General features: G+C 47.2%; 6 protein-coding genes across 9 annotated transcripts; 2 read left to right on the forward strand and 4 right to left on the reverse strand.

The window, feature by feature from the left end:
* Positions 1 to 783: 783 nt before the first annotated feature.
* Positions 784 to 3224, forward strand: LOC26513871 (RNA-binding protein lark). The gene is made up of 4 exons (XM_014910058.3): positions 784 to 949; positions 1265 to 2204; positions 2323 to 2564; positions 2627 to 3224. The coding sequence occupies exons 2-4, from the start codon at positions 1503 to 1505 to the stop codon at positions 2742 to 2744; spliced, it is 1062 nt and encodes a 353-aa protein (XP_014765544.1). The 5' UTR covers positions 784 to 949; positions 1265 to 1502; the 3' UTR covers positions 2745 to 3224.
* LOC6507749 (major facilitator superfamily domain-containing protein 8) lies at positions 3209 to 6691 on the reverse strand. Of its 3 annotated transcripts, none has more exons than XM_001956228.4 (6): positions 6558 to 6691; positions 4950 to 5229; positions 4379 to 4885; positions 4166 to 4317; positions 3510 to 4106; positions 3209 to 3450 (listed from the first exon to the last, which is right to left on the reverse strand). In XM_001956228.4, the coding sequence occupies exons 2-6, from the start codon at positions 5139 to 5141 to the stop codon at positions 3324 to 3326; spliced, it is 1575 nt and encodes a 524-aa protein (XP_001956264.1). In that variant the 5' UTR covers positions 5142 to 5229; positions 6558 to 6691; the 3' UTR covers positions 3209 to 3323. The 3 variants fall into 3 exon arrangements, with proteins under 3 accessions (XP_001956264.1, XP_044570606.1, XP_044570605.1); XM_044714671.1 differs by lacking the exon at positions 6558 to 6691 and adding an exon at positions 6273 to 6542; XM_044714670.1 differs by lacking the exon at positions 6558 to 6691 and having other exon boundaries at positions 4950 to 5346.
* A 305-nt stretch (positions 6692 to 6996) lies between these two features.
* LOC6507748 lies at positions 6997 to 8648 on the reverse strand. Its single transcript, XM_001956227.4, has one exon. It carries the CDS (start codon positions 8349 to 8351, stop codon positions 7119 to 7121), a length of 1233 nt encoding a protein of 410 aa, XP_001956263.1. The 5' UTR covers positions 8352 to 8648; the 3' UTR covers positions 6997 to 7118.
* A 100-nt stretch (positions 8649 to 8748) lies between these two features.
* Positions 8749 to 9536, reverse strand: LOC6507747 (signal recognition particle 19 kDa protein). Its single transcript, XM_001956226.3, has 2 exons — positions 9322 to 9536; positions 8749 to 9249 (listed from the first exon to the last, which is right to left on the reverse strand). The coding sequence occupies exons 1-2, from the start codon at positions 9384 to 9386 to the stop codon at positions 8826 to 8828; spliced, it is 489 nt and encodes a 162-aa protein (XP_001956262.1). The 5' UTR covers positions 9387 to 9536; the 3' UTR covers positions 8749 to 8825.
* A 255-nt stretch (positions 9537 to 9791) lies between these two features.
* On the forward strand, positions 9792 to 14486 carry LOC6507315 (geranylgeranyl pyrophosphate synthase). Of its 2 annotated transcripts, none has more exons than XM_001956225.4 (7): positions 9792 to 9926; positions 10141 to 10295; positions 12282 to 12426; positions 12487 to 12747; positions 12809 to 12911; positions 12974 to 13101; positions 13172 to 14486. In XM_001956225.4, the coding sequence occupies exons 1-7, from the start codon at positions 9861 to 9863 to the stop codon at positions 13328 to 13330; spliced, it is 1017 nt and encodes a 338-aa protein (XP_001956261.1). In that variant the 5' UTR covers positions 9792 to 9860; the 3' UTR covers positions 13331 to 14486. The 2 variants fall into 2 exon arrangements, with proteins under 2 accessions (XP_001956261.1, XP_014765159.1); XM_014909673.3 differs by having other exon boundaries at positions 12318 to 12426.
* A 115-nt stretch (positions 14487 to 14601) lies between these two features.
* Positions 14602 to 17392, reverse strand: LOC6507746 (transcriptional repressor CTCF). The gene is made up of 4 exons (XM_001956224.4): positions 17285 to 17392; positions 16729 to 17067; positions 14810 to 16674; positions 14602 to 14744 (listed from the first exon to the last, which is right to left on the reverse strand). The coding sequence occupies exons 2-4, from the start codon at positions 17063 to 17065 to the stop codon at positions 14643 to 14645; spliced, it is 2304 nt and encodes a 767-aa protein (XP_001956260.1). The 5' UTR covers positions 17066 to 17067; positions 17285 to 17392; the 3' UTR covers positions 14602 to 14642.
* Positions 17393 to 17466: the final 74 nt, after the last annotated feature.

Raw genomic sequence — 17466 nt, forward strand, 5'->3', positions numbered from 1 at the left:
TCCTCGTGCTTTAGGAATATCTGACATACTGTTGTGATATCTTATGATATGGTAATTGAATTAGTCGTCTTTGGAACCTGTGTGTTAGTTTAATGATGCATATTTACAACACAGTTATAGTATGTTAAAGCTGTTAAGTAATTTTATTCGTATTGTGAAAATTAATCGAGAAGCAATCTTTTCCAAAAAATTACAAATTTTGGCAAAAGCCAGCTGCGGCTTGAGCTGCGGTTTTATAAATCATTTTCTATTAATTTAATCCTCAAAGAAACGCCCTCAAAATCATTATCATTCCATGGGTGGGATTCGAGAGACCAAAAGAAGGCACAAAACACGGATCGAAGGAATCTCGATTGGTTTCGAAAAGCTGTAGAACAGTAAAGAACAATGGAATCCCTATTTTTTGTAAACAATTCTTTTGAAACCGACTTTTATGTATAAATAAATGTATAGTTGCATATTTTAAATCTATTTTTAATGTGTTTAACCTTTTTTTATTGGGATTTTATGATTAAAAAAGGGGTTTTCAGTTTCTAATAATATGATGTTAGAAAACGGATTTTTTTAATTTGATTTCAATCATTACCATTAGTTTTATAATTGAAATAAAATTAAATAAAAATGAGGTTTAATTTTCGATTTAACGAATATTAAGAGACTATATTAAGAATATGATTCTAAAATATAATATTTCTTTATTAAAATCACCCGTTTTAAAAATAAGAATTTGGAATGTAGGTATTTTTTAGAGTTCTTAGTATTTTTTGGTATCTCCTGGCAACCCTAGAAAAGGTAGCGTCACTGGTATGTTTCACTAGGTAGGCTACGGGCACACCGCCAGACTAGATATTGGTGAAAATTTACTTGGCAGCTGAAACCGGAGTAAATTTTTTTAAAAATAAAAGCATCAGAGCACTATTTGTAACTTTGAAGAATTCCTTTTGACCAGGTAAGTTCCCCCCCAATATTTTCCGCCGCTTTCCGAAGAAACAGCAACCGTGGAACGAGTGTGAAAACGAGTCGCACCGCCGCCATCTTCTTTTGTGTATGTGTGGTAAAGAAAAGAAAAAAAAAAACGCCAACTGAAAAACCGATCGAAGGCTCGAAATATAATTATCTTGTTAATTAATTATTATTAAATTCCATGCAATCGCGCTTCTGACTATTGTTGTTGTTGCTGCTCCTGTACATTGGCACGTTTTTTTAGAGAATTGGTTCGTAAATTTTGCCCTCTTCCCTGTTTTTCTTTTTTTCCACTTTTGAGGTATTCGCGTGTGTGTGTCCGCCGTCGTGGGTGCCGCTGCCGCTGCCGCTGCCGCGATATATAATTTATATATATATCAACCGATATAATCCGAGACGGTACATACGCCGCTGACGCTGCCGCAGCCGCTGCCGATAACGCCGCCGCCGCCGCGTTGAATAACATATTCCGGGATTACCCACTATTGCAAGTAAAAGATAGAACCGTGGACGACCACGCAGGTGAAAGCGCTGCCGCCATGCCCGGAGCCGGCACGTTCAAGCTGTTCATCGGTAACCTTGACGAGAAGACTCAGGCCACCGAGCTGCGGGCACTGTTCGAGAAGTACGGCACGGTCGTTGAGTGCGACGTGGTGAAGAATTATGGGTTCGTGCACATGGAAACGGAGCAGCAGGGTCGCGACGCCATCCAGAATCTGAACGGTTACGTGTTGAATGACAATGCCATCAAGGTGGAGGCGGCCAAGAGTCGCCGTGCTCCGAATACCCCAACGACGAAAATCTTCGTTGGAAATCTGACGGATAAAACGCGAGCGCCGGAGGTGCGGGAATTGTTCCAAAAATACGGCACCGTCGTCGAATGCGACATTGTACGGAATTATGGTTTCGTGCATCTGGACTGTGTCGGCGATGTGCAGGATGCCATCAAGGAGCTGAACGGTCGTGTCGTTGACGGCCAGCCGCTCAAAGTGCAAGTGTCGACGAGTCGTGTACGCCCAAAGCCGGGCATGGGCGATCCGGAGCAGTGTTATCGTTGCGGCCGTTCCGGTCATTGGTCGAAAGAGTGTCCGCGCCTCTATGGCAGCGCCGGAGGCGGACGCGAGCCCCCGTCGCCGCTAAGTGCTGGCGGCTACAGGGACCGTATGTACGGTCGCGATCCGTATCCGCCGCCACCACCTCCGCCGCCGTTCCTGCGTGACCGCATCATGGATGGCTTTAGGGTAAATGCAGCAACCAGTTCCTCCAGAGACTTAACCAGTGCCCATTCGGCACCGATCCTTTCCCAACATATTCTGCTTGATAATTAAACTAATTGGAATTCTTTTCTGGTTTCCACAGGACTATGATTACTATGACCGACGCTTCGAGGATTCCCGGGATCTGTACGAGCGCCGCTATCAGACGTCGCGTATGCGCGATTTTGTGCCACCGCCGCCGATTTCGCGTCGCGAGCCCATGCCCTTGCCGCCCCCCTTGAGCGGCAGCCTGCGTTCCTGCAGTGTTACACGTGGATATGATACGATGTTCAGTCGTCGCTCGCCGCCACCGCCGCGTAGCAGCAACGGAATGAGTCGTTATGGGTAGGGATCTGTAATTCTTTCAATTTCGAAAGTATTAATGGCATTATTATCTCCCTCACCAGCTCCCCAACACCCCACGGCTATGAGGACTTTAGCCGGGACTCGTTCGATGAACGGATGATCTCGTCGCGTGGAATGCGTGGTCCCTCGCCTCCGGGTCGCCGATATGCGCCCTACTGAGATGAGTTGTACTATCACGGCAGCAGCTGAGTGGCGGTCGCATTTCCCATGACTATGTCACCGTGGCTCCACACGCTCTACCATTTGCCAAACACACCGCCGGGGAGGAGTGCCGCCGCGGACTACTGCTGTTGGCTCCTCTGCTGGCCGCCAGCGGCCGCCTACTATCAGCACATGCTGCTGCCAACACTTTCACAACTGTGGCTGCCGCCGCCCCGGTAGACCACGCCTATATTACTAAGTCCCCCCCCCCCCATACATTATAATTCGTAATCAGCAACCACTTGTAGTAGCATCCTCCTTAAAAAAAAAAATGCATAACTCTGCCGAAAGACTAGACAACGACGTGCCCCTGCCCCTTTTAAACAAACACACACACACACATCCCCACTCTGCGATTCGTTTTATCGGCAGGACATTTTCAATACTGTTTACCAACAAAATAAAAAAAGCATAAGCGGTCGTAAATATGCAAAAATATATAGATATTCTATTGATTTGAAGTTCTGGAACTGAGAACAAGATACTTTCTTGGGGGCAGTATTGCAACAAGGTCCAAAAGATCGGAGCTATGCTTCGTCACGCCTTCGAGTTCGTCAAGGACTCGTGCTCCGGTGGGTGGTCATCCAGTTTTACGCCGTTTTTGTTCAGTTCTTGTAGCTCCACAGGCGATACTTTTTCAAAGGTGGGCGGAATAAGCAGGCGACTGGAAAGTATCGTAGTTACTAAGGGTTCTTCAAGAACATAAGAAGTAATGCCACTTACTTGCTGCACTGCAGCCAAAACATCGAGACAAGCATCATAAACGAGGTCACCCCGAAGGTCCAGTTGGTTCCCAGCCTGGTGTAGATGGAGCCAACGAAGACAGGACCCAGAACACGCGACAGGCAACCAGATCCCGTCATCCAACCCATCCACACGCCCTGCGGTCGCGGTCCCAGCACCTTCGAAAAGATGGTCTGGATGAGGGTCACTCCGATTGGATAACCCACCGAGGTGAGGGCGAAGCCAATTATGAACTGAGTCAGCGTGAGAGCAGGCAGCTCGCCACACCACTCCTGCGAGGGCGGACATCCGAGGTATATGGGATCATCGGCACTCAGGTTGAGACTGGCGTTGAAGGGCTGGGCCAGCTTCGGAGGATCAGGGCCCCACGGTACGAAGAGTATTCGGCCCAGGAACATCAGCGAGAAGCCGCCCCAGATGAGGACATAGCGCTCCGCGAACAACTTGCACATGGGTTCGATTAAGACGAAGGTGATGAGGGAGACGATGGCGGCCACTGTCATCATGATGCCCATGTACCAGAGTGCCTCGTCGTTGGACCACGCAAACATGTCCATAGTCAGCGAGGTGCCCAGTCTGGAAGATGTTTAAATATCCCAATCTTTGGAAGAGTACTAGCCAATGATTCAACTCACGTTTCCAGCAGGACAAAGTTGAAGACCAGGACGAAGAAGGCAACGATGAGAGTCCAGGCGGAGAGGTAGTTGGGTTTGATGCCCTTCCAGGTTTCGCGCTCAGAGGTTCCTCCCTGCATGACCATCACCTCCCTAGCGGCTATTTTGTGCTCCTTTGGAAGAGAAGCTCCTTTAATCATAACTCCCTTATAATGTTAGGTATTGGTGTCTCACCTGGAACATGCACGGCAGGAATAGCATAAAGTTTCCAAGGCTCATTACCACATTGATCCATCCGGCTGCAGTGTACATGTTAAAGTGCATCAGGCCCCCCAGCCAAATGTGGCCCACATCTCCCAGGGGAGTCACTAGAGCCTGGAGAGTGGGACCGATGATGAAGCCCAGCACCTGTGCCAGGGACACCATGGAAACGGCATGTGTTCGCTCGCTGATTCGCGTGGCAGCGGACAAGTAGGACCGGCACAGAGCTATGTTCGCGGAGCTGACTCCAATGAGGAACCGGGAGCCCAGCATCCAGTACTTGACGTTGTCGGGACGCAGCTCCAGCGAGGAATACAGTCCGCTGGCGAATGTGAAGAGCGCTAGCGATACAAGCAGAGGCAATCGGATGGTGCCCAGTCGGTTGCCCCACCAGCCGAAGATCGGGCTGAAGATCATCTGACCCAGGGGATTGGCGGCCACAATCAGACCCATGAACTCCTTGCCCGCATCGGGATCTAACTGAAGAAAAGTGAAACCAGGATAATAAATCGGTGGAGGAGATATATCCTTTGAGAATATAAACCTTTTTAAGAAACGGCCAGATGCCGGTGAGAATGATGCTGAATCCGAGGGACATCAGGAACATGGTAAAGTAAATGATGCGGACGGAGCGCCAGCGCTGCTTGTACTCCTCCAGGGTCTCCAGGCCGTCGTCCACATCCTCGGGCAGTCTTTTGGTTTCCAGGCGCGTGAAAGCTCGCCTCACCCGCTCCATGGTGGTTGTCTTTGTAATCCGATCGGTGGTTAAGTAGATTGTAATACGAGCTTTGGACTTCTTTCTTTATTTCACCGCCACAGTCATTCTAGAATTTAATTAAAATTCTTAAGGTGTTTACTTAAGGGGCTGTACGTTGTTAGAAAAATAAGTAATTAAATTGTTTTTTAGGGTTTGAATAAAGATTTGGGAATGGGTTGCTGGGGGAAGTATTTCTATAAACTATATAGTTTAAAGTTCTTGAAAGGAATTGGGGGATAGTCTATAGTTCTATAACCTTCGCGGCAAATCAAATCTTTTTAGAACTTTCCGATTTAGGGCCCTTCCTTCTACTGACCATCTGGACAGTCAAGTGGATAATCTCATAGCCGGCTCGAAGTAATCTCCCGAAATACAAAAACAAAATGAAAACAGTTCGAGCTATCAGAGTAATTATGGAAGATAAAGGCAATCCGTTGAGGAGATTGTGGGAAGGGGACTCTATAGCATTACTTTATATTATATATAGTATGATGTGTGTGTATAATTTAGTCAAAGTCACTATCACTGTGAGTTTTTGCTTTTGTTTTAACGGCCAAGATAAGGAATCCCGCTGGCGAACTGCCATTTTATTACATCGGCTTGTTTATCGAAAAAACCTGGCACCTTGATTACGTTTTTTTTTTTTTGGGAGAGTTTATGGCCTGGGTGGGCCGGGAACTATTAACCATGCTTAGTTGCAGCCAAATCCCACAAGTGTTTCTCCTCCAGAGAGTACTTGCGATAATGCAACAGGTTTAGAGATTAGTTCTATCAATTACTCAGAAATATATAGTATTTCAAGTAAATAGTTTGTTTGGATGGCAGTCGCGCCTTCATAAATCACATTCAGATTCAATATTTTTCCAATTGATGCACACGACAGCCCACAATTATTTTTCATTTTTTTTCCAGAAGAGTGAGATTCCATTTCTGGTTCTCCACACACACACACACACACGTATAAGAAAGTATCTGGTCTGCAATACTAGATATAAGATACTAGATACAAAAGAAGCGACCGTTGATCTCTGCCTTGAAGGCGACATTGATGTATTCTTTTTCGATTTTCAATTAGATTTATGTATTTAGCTGACCATTTGGCCCACGTACGTTAATTTACTTCTATGTTTTTATTTTTTCTTTTTATTTGAAACAGACACTTCAACACTTTTGTGTAAATAATGAGATGCATGTATGGATTGTTTTTGTTTTCGTTGGGGAACGGGGACAGTCGCCGTCGTTTGTTGTTATCCGCTCTCTCTCTCTGTGTTTTTTTGTCTTTATGTAGTTATATTTTTGTTAATTTTTTTTTAATAATAAGCTGCAGCTGCCTCGCTCTGGCAGTTAGCAAAACAAAGGACCCCCTGCACCGATTTCACTTTGTTTTTTACGCACTTTGTGGGGCACTTCACGGTCGTTGCACTTTTAAACAATTTTTTTCGAAACAAAACTCCGGGAGCAACTACTTGTTGCCGCCAAGCAGCTAAAACCTACAATGAATTCCGAATCGGATTGTTGGCAACAAGAGTCGTGGGAGACTTGAAAACCGAAGAGCTGCAGAGAACAAGATACAGATTCAAAGATAGCGCCTGAAAGTATGCTGCGCGTACTGCTAGATATAACTCGGCTACATATAACTATTTAGCTGGCCGACAAAGGATTAAAATACATATATATCTAGTTATATTAAAATAAATAAAGATAAACGATCGGCAGACTTAATACAAATAGGAATTGTTAGCAACAAGTCTGTGGAGACTGGAGACTTTAATCAGTGCCTGAAATATGCCAAAAATCAAAATCTAGTTCAAAAACTTAAAACGGTTTTCTAATATTTAATTTTTTAAATATTTGAAGAGTTTAAAAGTTTATTAATTTATATCCCAAACATGACTTAAAAATACACAACAAAAAGTAGCATAAAATGGATAAAATATAAATTGGGGAGAATCACCTCTAAATATTTTGACGGGCCTGCAGTCGCCTCAGACGCTGTTGGCGCAGCCACGGAAACAGGCCGCCTGGTTGGACAGAAAAGGGAGCCAGAGCTCCTTGAACCGGAGCTAGAGCTGCTGGAGCAGCCAGGGTGACTGCTTCCGGAACTATCTCGTTTCGTCGAGAGTCCCGGGAGCTGGTCTTAGGCCTCCTTGGAGCTCGCTCTTCATCGTCGGACTCTTTCGGCAGAGCCTCGTTCATTATGTTGAGGCTGAAGATATCTCCACCAGGAGCATCGGCGGAGAGGTGGTTGACTGTGTCCTGGAGAACTCTGGGAATACGCTCCACAACCTGCAGGGCATCGCGGAGGGGCCGGATCTCACGTTCTGGCTCTGGCTTCGTCTGTTGCTTGGAAATCTGACTCTTGCTTATCCTGCGGGAGGAGGAACTCTTCCTGGTCTTCGGGGAACTCTGTTTCTTGTTCAGCGGAGCGGGACGGATCAAGCGAGGAACACTCTGCTCCAGAAACCATGGCTCCCTACGTAACAGGGGAGTCGGCTCCTCAACTGCAGTCTGGCGCTTAAATCCAGCAGGCTTAGATTGCCTTTGAGCCCGAGTTCCCAAGGGTGACGGACGCACCAAAGAGCCGGCAAAGTCGTTGAACCATTCCAAGTGTTCCACGGACCGTTTGTTTCTGGCACGATCCACCTCCGAAGCCTTGGACACCGCCTCCAGAGCGTTAGGAGTCGACTGGCTAGAACCCTTTTTGGCCGGCTTGTAAATAGTGATGTTGGAGCGCCGGTTTCGGGGTAGCTGACTGGTTGAGGAGGCACTCCTGGCCACCACCTCGTGCTTCTGCTCGAACTGCTGAGCATTGCGGACGAATCGATTGCTACTCGGCCCCTGGATGAGGATGTCGAACGGGCTGTTCATCAGCTTGGCGTTAACCTGCATGGTGCGGATGCACTCGGTGTCTGAGTTGTCATCGTTGCACTCGCAGAGGCACTCCTCGCCGCAATAGAATCCCAAGCAGCCACAGTGCTCGCAGAGTGCCTTGCAATTCCGTTCGTGCTTCGCTTCCGTTAGAGGATTAACTTTCCGGGGAGATGAAGTAGTGTCCACAGCGTTGGGGGATCCGGTAGTCATGACCGTGGAGTTAGTGGGCTCAGCACTTGCAATGTGGAGCTGAACGATGGCCAGCCATACCAGTATTAGTGCCACTGTCCAAAGGTAAAACCTGCTATTTTCCGGCATCTTGGTGGTGGGTGCTCCAACTCCGACTGATTTGTGGTTGGGCTCTGATGGTGCTCAGCCGATTTTATAACGCTGACCAGGTGAAATTGTAGATGTTCGTGCCTGACAGTTTCTTTTCGATTTTAATTCGCCAAAATTTTCGCTGAGCTTGTGTGATCTTGAGACATTTTCCAATTGGGTGCGGCTCTTTCTAAAGTTCTATGAGCTGATTTAAATTATTTTTTTGGCACACTTTGGCGTGCCAAGGCCGAATTCTCGCACTTGAACTTGTCCGAAGTGGGGGAAAGTATTTAACAAGTATTGAAAAACAAACATGAATGATAATTTCATTTTTGATTGGTCAGAAAGTGACCGAGAACCTCTGTTTAAATTAATTGCCAAAGTCCACAACATGATATAGCTTTGTCTACAGAGTTTATTACAAAAGAAAACCAACTAACGAAACATCAACATCGACCCACAAGACGGTAGCGATTAGCGGCGCTTGCCCTTACCCTTTTTGCCGCCACCACCACCGCCGCTACTGTTTCCAGAGCCACTGGACTGAGGTTGGGACTGCTGGTGGAACGAGTCGCCCGATTTGTTCTGGCGCGTCTTCAGCTGGGGGATCTTGCTGGCAATATGGATCATAATGGATTCACGCGAGGGGAAGTCGTTGTTGAAGAGAGTGCCATCGGCGTTCCTCAACTGGACGCGCACCCGACCACGGTACTGGAGCTCGCTGCTCTTCTCGCGGCAGTACTTCATGTTCTCCACGAGGAACTGCAGATTGGTCACGGATAGCACGTCCCGGATCTCGATGTAGGTGGGGTTCTCTACGCAGTTCTCCTTGGGTAGCCGGCGTCCCTCCTGGCGTGTCTTTTTGCTGTTGATGTAGGCGGGATAAATACAGATCCACCTGCAGGAAAAACAATAATAAAATCCATGAGGGGCGAACTTTGTTTTTCTGTTGTTGTTTTTGCATGTCTACCGCTCCATATCGCTGTGTTTCATGTTTGGATGCCAGTTGGCTCGTGTCGGTACTGCAGCCGCCATTTCCGCAAAGATTTCGTAGTTGGTTTTATTGAAATTGTTTACAATTTACAGAAAAATGAGCTAGAAAGTTTATTTTCCACGCAGGCAACCTGGCCTGAATTGGGGATGGCAAAAGGTTGAATAATCGATAGCAATAGTTCAGTATTAGCTATAAACATCGATAACACAAGAGGCCGGCCATCTCTAGAAAGCCCAACAACTACAAATGCATGCCGCAGCAGAACTTCAATAACATTCTGTTTTTGGACCCACGGTGCGGTGTTTTGGTGCGCGCGGTCTCACGGTTTAGGTGTTATTGCCTTTAGTTAAACGAGAAACGCGTCGGGAGGCTCCGGCTCCACAAAGCAATTCTAGTCACGCGTGTGGCGGTAAACAAAAAGCACACTACCTCACCCCGCCCAACGGTTCAGACAACCGCCCCCCGCCTCCTGTACAACAACACTAGCTGGGCAAGGCTATCCGACAACAACAATAATGGAGGAACTAAACAGCATACTACAAAAAACCAAAGATAAATCAACGCAGAAGGAGCAGGATGAGGTACTTATCCCACGGCTTAATCCTTCCGGACCCCATGAACTTTGGCATTTTGAAAGTTGTCGCGCTAACCAGCTTCTTCTTCTCTCCTCTACTCTCTTTATCCTCCTTTTTGTTCATCAACTTCCTGCGCCCACTTTTTGGGGCTTTATTTACATGTGGCCCACGCACCACTGCTCCTACTGCTACCACTTCCCCCCACCTTTGGCTATCCCAGATTCTGCTGCAGCCCTTCACATACATACAACAGATTCCTGGGAAGCAATTCCGCTCCGAGCTGGCCTTGGCCTTCAATCACTGGTTGCTCATACCGGCCGAGAAGCTGGCGCAGATCGGGGACATTGTACAGATGCTGCACAATTCCAGCCTGCTGTGAGTATATTAAGAGTATAGCTTATAATGTATAGTTTCAGATGTTGAGAGTCGCACACTTCCCAAAAAAACAGGACAAATCAATTATAATTTGGCAGAAGAGAGTGACTTCCTTAATGGCCTATTAATTAGTCTCTAAGATGTGTTAATTTCAAACCCATTTCAGCAGTAATTTAGTATGAATAAACACTCATTAAGTCATAAGATTAGTCATAGTCCAATAGCCAATAACTAAGTTTAAGAGAATACTTAAAATAATACTGTTTCTTAAGGAATTTATTGAAATTCTGTATATAACCTGTCGATATTGCACGCGAACTAATCATGAGTGGCGTGTTTTAATTTCAAGTATTGACCTTTGCCTGCCTGCGTTTTTTGGTTCTGCATTGTGTGGCTTTGTTTACCTTTTGTTTGCTCCTCCACCATCCACCTCCACCTCCATCCATAGTCGACCCCTACACGGCACCCCGCATGCTTCGCTTCCTTTCACCAGATTGCCTTCTATTTGTATACATTTTGTTTATTTGCTTTTGTTTGGAATGGATTCCAGCTAGATGCCTAATCGAGTGTGAACTTTTTTGGGAAGTGGCGATGATGATGAGTCTCTGGTCTTTGGAGAGAGAAGCCTCTTATCATCGCCAGTTCATTACCATAAGGCCATCATATACATATAGGAGCACACATATCTGTATCTACTGACTTATCAGGAGACGGAATGAGTCACACCTCTGGTGGCCCACAGCTGGCGACCTGATTTGGCCATATTGGATAATGTTCTCTCGCCCATTTGTTAGCCCCCAAATCAATTCCAAAATTTCATCATGAGCCCGCAGCTTTTTCTTTTTGTTTACAATTGAATTTCTTTTGCATTTCATTGCTCCAAACGGTTCGAAATTGCATAAATTATTTAGATTTTTCTGTAGAGGAAGGCCAGGCAGCCCAGAGATGCCACAATTAAACTTTGAACCGAGCCAATTGAAGTGCCAGCCGCTTTTCAATTAAAGAAAATGTGCCTGGGGATTTGCTCCTCAGCCCCGTATCAGTGGCGAGCAGTCGGATGACTTCTTCAAGGCTCCAGCTCATGCCAGGACACTCAATCAGGCATTCCGGCTAATCCCGCCCACCTCCTTTTCAAAGCCAAACACTCACAAATGGCCTTAATTCTGCTTAAAATCCCCAACTATTGTTCCGAGACAGCGCTTGTTCCCACGCCCAGTCCCCCCCAGCTCTCCCTTCCCAAGTGGCCTGTGTTCTTGGCGTCCTATTTTCCTTTTAATGCATTTTCATATCGGCAAAAACTTGGTTTTTTTTACAACCAGACCAGCCATGCCATACCAGCAGCAGTTCCTCCGTCCGTCCGTCATTCATGTACTTATGCCCATTGTCAGTTAGTCAGCCGACAAGCATTGTCACAACTCTTGCCACGCAGTCCGCCCACTCTTTTTTCCCATTTTCCTCGTCAGTAGCCAGGCTAGGCGAGGCAGCCTCCTTCCCAGCCCATCCTACGACATCATCATACCCCTGTCTCTTTGTGCGTTGTCGCTTCAACGCCCAGGCAACCATCCAATCCCATCCCATCCCATCCTCATCCCATACCAATGACTTTGCCAGCTTTGGCGGAGCGCAAACATTTTTTAATTACGCAAATGTTGGGGCTGCCCAGCTCGTTTTACCCGCCGGGCATTGTAGTTATTGAAGCGATGGAAGCGGCCTTAAAGCGGGGCTTAAATTTATACATCTATTATGGGGCACTGCTGGGAGTTGGAGGCTATGAGGGGGACACCCAGTTCCAGTTCCAGTTCCAGGCAGGGTGGCCAACGAGGTGTTACTTTATTCTTGTACCAGACATAGTTGCAGGAGCTAGATTATTATTATCCAGTGATGACTATCCTGTAGAAGTACTAACTAGGACCTAAGCTATACAGACTTGCAACCGCCTTGGACACTCACAGCTCTTCTATATGTGTTCTTGATACTAACTTGCAGCATTGATGATATTGAAGACAATTCGATACTTCGCAGAGGTGTGCCCGTGGCGCATTCCATTTACGGAGTAGCCAGCACGATAAACGCGGCCAACTACGCCCTCTTCCTGGCCCTGGAGAAGGTGCAACAGCTGGGACATCCAGAGGTGGGAGCAATCTGGTCAGATTCCCGCTAAGCACTCAACTGAAAACTATTCTATTGACAGGCCACCAAAGTCTATACAGAGCAGTTGCTGGAACTGCATCGGGGACAGGGTATGGAGATCTACTGGCGCGACAGCTTCACCTGCCCCTCGGAATCCGACTACAAGCTGATGACAGTGCGAAAAACCGGGGGTCTGTTCATGCTGGCCATTCGATTGATGCAGCTGTTCAGCAGCAACAAGGAGGACTACTCCAAGCTGACGGCCATTCTGGGCCTGTACTTCCAGATACGCGACGACTACTGTAATCTCAGCTTAAAGGAGGTAATAAGACTGAAAGGATTTATGAAAAAAAAGTATAACTAATGATCTGATTCCGGTGTAGTATACGGAGAACAAGAGCTTCGCCGAGGATCTGACGGAGGGCAAGTTCGGCTTCCCGGTAATCCATGCGGTGCGCACCCAGAAGCAGGATAAACAGGTTTTACGTAAGTCCACTGCCCTGACCCTAGCTCTCCTTGGGCCACCACTCACTCCACTCTATCCACAGACATATTACGCCAGCGCACGCACGACATTGAGGTCAAGAAGTACTGCATCAGCCTGCTGGAGAAGCTGGGTAGCTTTCAGTATACACGCAAGGTGCTGGAGACCCTCGATGCGGAAGCGCGAGCCGAGGTGAGTTGTGGCTGCCACTCCCATCCTAATGGAATCCCATCCTAATGGATTGCCTTCTTTGCCTATTTAGGTGGCCCGACTGGGCAGCAATCCGTACATGGACCGGCTGCTGAACAAGCTGCTCTCGTGGAAGACCAGCGACAGCGCCAGCATCACCCAGTCGAACCAGATCAATCACAACAACGTGTCCCGGACCAGCCCCAACCAGAACACGCTCAATTGCAATTAGCAGCCAAAGAGGCAAAAGAGGGAGCAATTGTGAATTGTGATTGCCAACGGCAGAGCCAGAGCCTCTTTTGCCGCCAACCAGAGAGTGAGGAGTCATCAGCAGCAGCAGCAACAGAATCATCACCAGGCCAGCAGCCAGGCGCCAAATGCCTGCCTCATTGCATCCCTGCTGCGATTTCTGCAGAAACTTAAAATATTCTGATACATATTTTTGTGTTACCCTTGGCGCCACGTTTTAATTTCAAAACCCAAATGTGGGAAGGATGGAAATAGGAAAAAGAAATAGATATGGAATTGGAATTGGAATTTGAAGAGAAAAACCAACAGCAGCCTTACACAAAATTGTTAAGCCAAAAGTAAAGAGTTAGAGAGAGTTATAAGCCAAGCTTATAGCGGCGAGCCATAGCACAGCTTTCCAAGAATTTGTTTATGTTTTAGTTGAAGCGTTTAGTTTAGTTTGAATGATTAGCCCCCCTTTCCCGCATTAACTTAATTATAGGATAAATGCAATTTTTTTAGGCTCTCGTATTTCTAAGTGTCTCATATTTCGTATTCGTAACTCGATGGGGTGATTCTTGAAGCAATTTTTTCGATTTCTAAGTGTCTAAGTGTCGTTATTTCCAACTCAACTCAACTCACACTCGAAACAAAATGTGCACTTCCTTTATCGACGTTGTTCCATTTTAATTGTTAAATTCGTATACATACGTACTATTAACGACAAATTGTTAACGTTTTATGCAACAACTACACGAAAAAAAATCAACAAAAATAAGTGACAAAAACCTACAAGTATATATTGCAAATAATGATAATGATGCACTGCACAGCAGATTTTTGCACATTGCACCACCTAAAGTATATATTATATATGAATATATATATTTTTATTGTAGTTATACACTTGAAACAGAAAACTAACTAACTGAAAACTGAGAAATCGGCAGAGGAGCGAGGATTTAACAGATTGCTGAAGCGATAAATGAAACAAATTGTAAACTATGCAAACATTTTATGGTAGGACTACGACGACTAATAGCCGAGGATAACTACTGAAGCAGGAGCACCTAACATTTTGCCCATATACCACTACTGGAGTAACATTGAAATATATGTACATGTATTTAAATAAATATTTATGCAAGTTGTCAACTGAACATCGGATTAATTTACTTTAATTTCTTTATTTTTTATTTGAATTAAATTAGTTTAAAAATTGTTGTAACTTTAAGCTTAGAGTACGGAAACTTCGGATATACCACTTTGGGAATAACTAAAATCATACTTATATACATAAATGGTTCAACAAGCGACTAAGCGTCCTGCTCTATCATATCCATTAGCTGCAGGAACTCCTGCGACTCGGCCTCCACCTCGTTATCCTGTTCTATGTACTCCTCGTATTCGTCATCCTCCTGCAAAGTATAAAATAATGGTTTTTAGAAAATAGAAGCTATCAGGAATCGCGAGCCGAACCAACCTCGAAGCCAAAGCAGTTGGAAGCACTTATGTTTGGGGCTCCACCCGGTTCCCGCTTGACCACCACCTCCTCGGCGCCGTTTATCAGCTCCACCACCATCATCTGGCCATCGTCGTCCTGCAGTTGCACGGTAAAATCCGAGTTGTCCTGCTCCTCCTTGATGTGAAACGTATTGGTGTTCTTCTGCGTCCGCAGTCGCTTGTTAATGATCACGGGTTTCTTGCTATAAGTAGCTGACTTCCTGGCATGCTTGTTAATTATCACAGGTTGTGACTTTGGAACGGGTTCCGGCTCCGGCTGGAGCTCCTCCTCATCTTCAATTTCCGCCAGGTCGTAGCACTCCTCCTCGTCCAGCAGCGTAGAATCTTCATTTAGATTGATGACCCTGCCATCCGGACGGAGTCGCAGATCTCTGCCCAGTTTCAGGCGCTTCTTCTGGTCGCGCGCATTGACCGTATCGTCGTGAATTTCCATGTGCCGGATGAGATTCCCCTTGTGGGTGAAGATCCGGGGGCAGCTCGGACATTTGTGGAGTTTCTCGCGGGGTGTCGGGGGCTGGTAGTTGTCATTGTGCATGAGATTCACGTGACGGCGCAGCAGCTGCCGCTGGCGGAATGACTGCGGGCACTGGTCGCACTGGAAGGGCTTCTCGTCCAGATGGACGAGCATGTGTGAGTCCAAATGTCGTTTGGTCACCGAGGCATAGGGACAGAAGTCGCAGCGGTAACATTTCTCGCCCTCGTGCGACTTGACGTGCAGCTTGTACTGATAGCGATCGGGCAGTTCCTGGCCACACCGCCGACACTTGAGCGGCTTGGTGGCTGTGTGCATGTGCTGGATGTGGATGCGTAGGTCGGCCTTGCGGCCGCACGTGGAGGGGCAGTAGGTGCACTGGTAGGAGGGCTTGTCCACCACCGTATGGATGAGTTTGTGCGACTTGAGAGAGTTGGACTGCGTGAACCGGGACTTGCAGATGTCGCACTGGTACTTCCGCTCGCCCGTGTGGACCACCCTGTGACGCTTCAGCTTGAACATGTCCTGGGAGGCATAGGTGCAGTCCGGACACTGGTAGGGTCGCTCGCCCGTATGGCAGGTCATGTGGCGGCGCAGCTTGGTCAGCTCCACGCTGGCGTAGTTGCACTCGGTGCACTTGTGCGGCTTCTCTTTGGTGTGCTTGTAGCGAGTGTGCCGGATCAGCTCGCCACTCGTCGTGAATGCGCTTTCGCAGAACTTGCATTTATGCGGCTTGGTGCCGGTATGCGTATTCATGTGGTTGACCAGGCCAGCCTTAGTGCGGAAGGCCCGCTCGCAGATGGAGCACTTGAAGGAGGGCTCCTCGTCGTGACCGCGGCAGTGCCGGGTGATCAGGAACCGCTTATTCGACGTGTACGGACACTTGGAGCAGGTGTATGTCGTCCCGCTATCGCCCTTCGTTTGGACCATGGCTGGTTTCAGGCTCACTTGCGTTTCCGTGATTACAAATTCCTGCTTCGGGGGGTCTTCTTCCGCCTCCAGTACCGGAGCTTGATCCCCGAACTCGTACACCTCGTCCTGGTTTATCTGTTCTATGTCATCAACGATAGACGCCTCAACTGCATAGTCCTCCAAATTGTTAACAACGTTGTTGATATCGGGGTCATCCACCAGCTCCTCCAGCTCTCTCTGCAAGTCAGTGGACTCCTCCTTTATTGCTTTAGGATTCAGTTTAGTCCTGCCTCTCGTGGTAACGCGGCTCGGCTCTGGAGCTTCTTCCTTGCTAGCTGGTACAGCTGCCTTCGTTGCGGACCTGGCTGGTCGAACGCTGATGGAAGCTGTCTTGCTGGCGGCACCTTTTGGCGGCGAAGAGGCGGGACGCAGATTGATGGCTAGAAAGGGGTGGGTTAGTATAATTTATTCAAAACATCATCATAAATGCTCACTCTTGTTTGTGGATTTTCCCGCCTGCTTCAGCTTGGCCTTCTTCTCGGCAGCGTCCTTCAGCTTCTTCTGGAGCGCCTTCTGGATCTTTGGAGTCGTCTTGATGTAGCAGTTGCCCTCGTCGTCTATGAAGTACTTGTCCTCATCGAACTCCTCCTCATCTTCGGCATCCTCCTCATCGACATCGATGAGATTCTGCACGGCGTCCTCCTCCTCGATGGCTTCCATTATCTTGTCCATAACCTTGTCATCGCTGGCGCCCTCGACCTCCTGGGGAATGCTGTTGAGGAAGGACTGCAGATCTTCGGGCTCCTCAACTTTGCGCGCCTTCCTAGGCATCTCTGTTTAATGTTGTGGAGAGCCAATTAGTTTGGGAAATACACTTTTAAACATCAGTGTTTGGTGGCGACACTCAGCGGACTAAAATTTCTCAAAGTGGAGCTGTCTTCTGATTTTTAACTCTTTGTTAGCTCACGTTGATTGACTATCCATCACCGGAAACGCTACTGACTTCCTGATTGTCTGTCGGCATCTACTGCATCAAATTTCTTTACTTACCAAAGTCTGTTTTGTTGATAATTTAACTTTAGTGCAAAGATCTGCCGTCAGAGACGCCCTGGTGCCTAGCGATGAAAAATACTTTCAATAAAAGATGGCGGCTTTGCATCTTTTTTTTGCGGCTGTTATCGATATATCGTGGCTAAGACTTCCATCCCTATCACAAAACATCCCGCCTAGTA

This window comes from Drosophila ananassae, chromosome 2R (genome assembly GCF_017639315.1).
Source record: "Drosophila ananassae strain 14024-0371.13 chromosome 2R, ASM1763931v2, whole genome shotgun sequence".
Taxonomy (NCBI): domain Eukaryota; kingdom Metazoa; phylum Arthropoda; class Insecta; order Diptera; family Drosophilidae; genus Drosophila; species Drosophila ananassae.

Bases quoted from the DNA above. Each gene is read 5' to 3' on its own strand.
- LOC26513871 (XM_014910058.3), top strand. From the start codon at position 1,503: ATGCCCGGAGCCGGCACGTTCAAGCTGTTCATCGGTAACCTTGACGAG. The intron at 2,205-2,322 runs GTAAATGCAGCA...TGGTTTCCACAG, and splicing joins GCATCATGGATGGCTTTAGG to GACTATGATTACTATGACCG. The intron at 2,565-2,626 runs GTAGGGATCTGT...CTCCCTCACCAG, and splicing joins AACGGAATGAGTCGTTATGG to CTCCCCAACACCCCACGGCT.
- LOC6507749 (XM_001956228.4), bottom strand. From the start codon at position 5,141: ATGGAGCGGGTGAGGCGAGCTTTCACGCGCCTGGAAACCAAAAGACTG. The intron at 4,318-4,378 runs GTGAGACACCAA...TCTCTTCCAAAG, and splicing joins TCCTGCCGTGCATGTTCCAG to GAGCACAAAATAGCCGCTAG. The intron at 4,107-4,165 runs GTGAGTTGAATC...AACATCTTCCAG, and splicing joins AACTTTGTCCTGCTGGAAAC to ACTGGGCACCTCGCTGACTA.
- LOC6507748 (XM_001956227.4), bottom strand. From the start codon at position 8,351: ATGCCGGAAAATAGCAGGTTTTACCTTTGGACAGTGGCACTAATACTG.
- LOC6507747 (XM_001956226.3), bottom strand. From the start codon at position 9,386: ATGGCGGCTGCAGTACCGACACGAGCCAACTGGCATCCAAACATGAAA. The intron at 9,250-9,321 runs GTAGACATGCAA...TTTTTCCTGCAG, and splicing joins AAACACAGCGATATGGAGCG to GTGGATCTGTATTTATCCCG.
- LOC6507315 (XM_001956225.4), top strand. From the start codon at position 9,861: ATGGAGGAACTAAACAGCATACTACAAAAAACCAAAGATAAATCAACG. The intron at 10,296-12,281 runs GTGAGTATATTA...ACTAACTTGCAG, and splicing joins CTGCACAATTCCAGCCTGCT to CATTGATGATATTGAAGACA. The intron at 12,427-12,486 runs GTGGGAGCAATC...TTCTATTGACAG, and splicing joins AACAGCTGGGACATCCAGAG to GCCACCAAAGTCTATACAGA.
- LOC6507746 (XM_001956224.4), bottom strand. From the start codon at position 17,065: ATGCCTAGGAAGGCGCGCAAAGTTGAGGAGCCCGAAGATCTGCAGTCC. The intron at 16,675-16,728 runs GTGAGCATTTAT...ACCCCTTTCTAG, and splicing joins GGGAAAATCCACAAACAAGA to CCATCAATCTGCGTCCCGCC. The intron at 14,745-14,809 runs GTTGGTTCGGCT...TATACTTTGCAG, and splicing joins CCAACTGCTTTGGCTTCGAG to GAGGATGACGAATACGAGGA.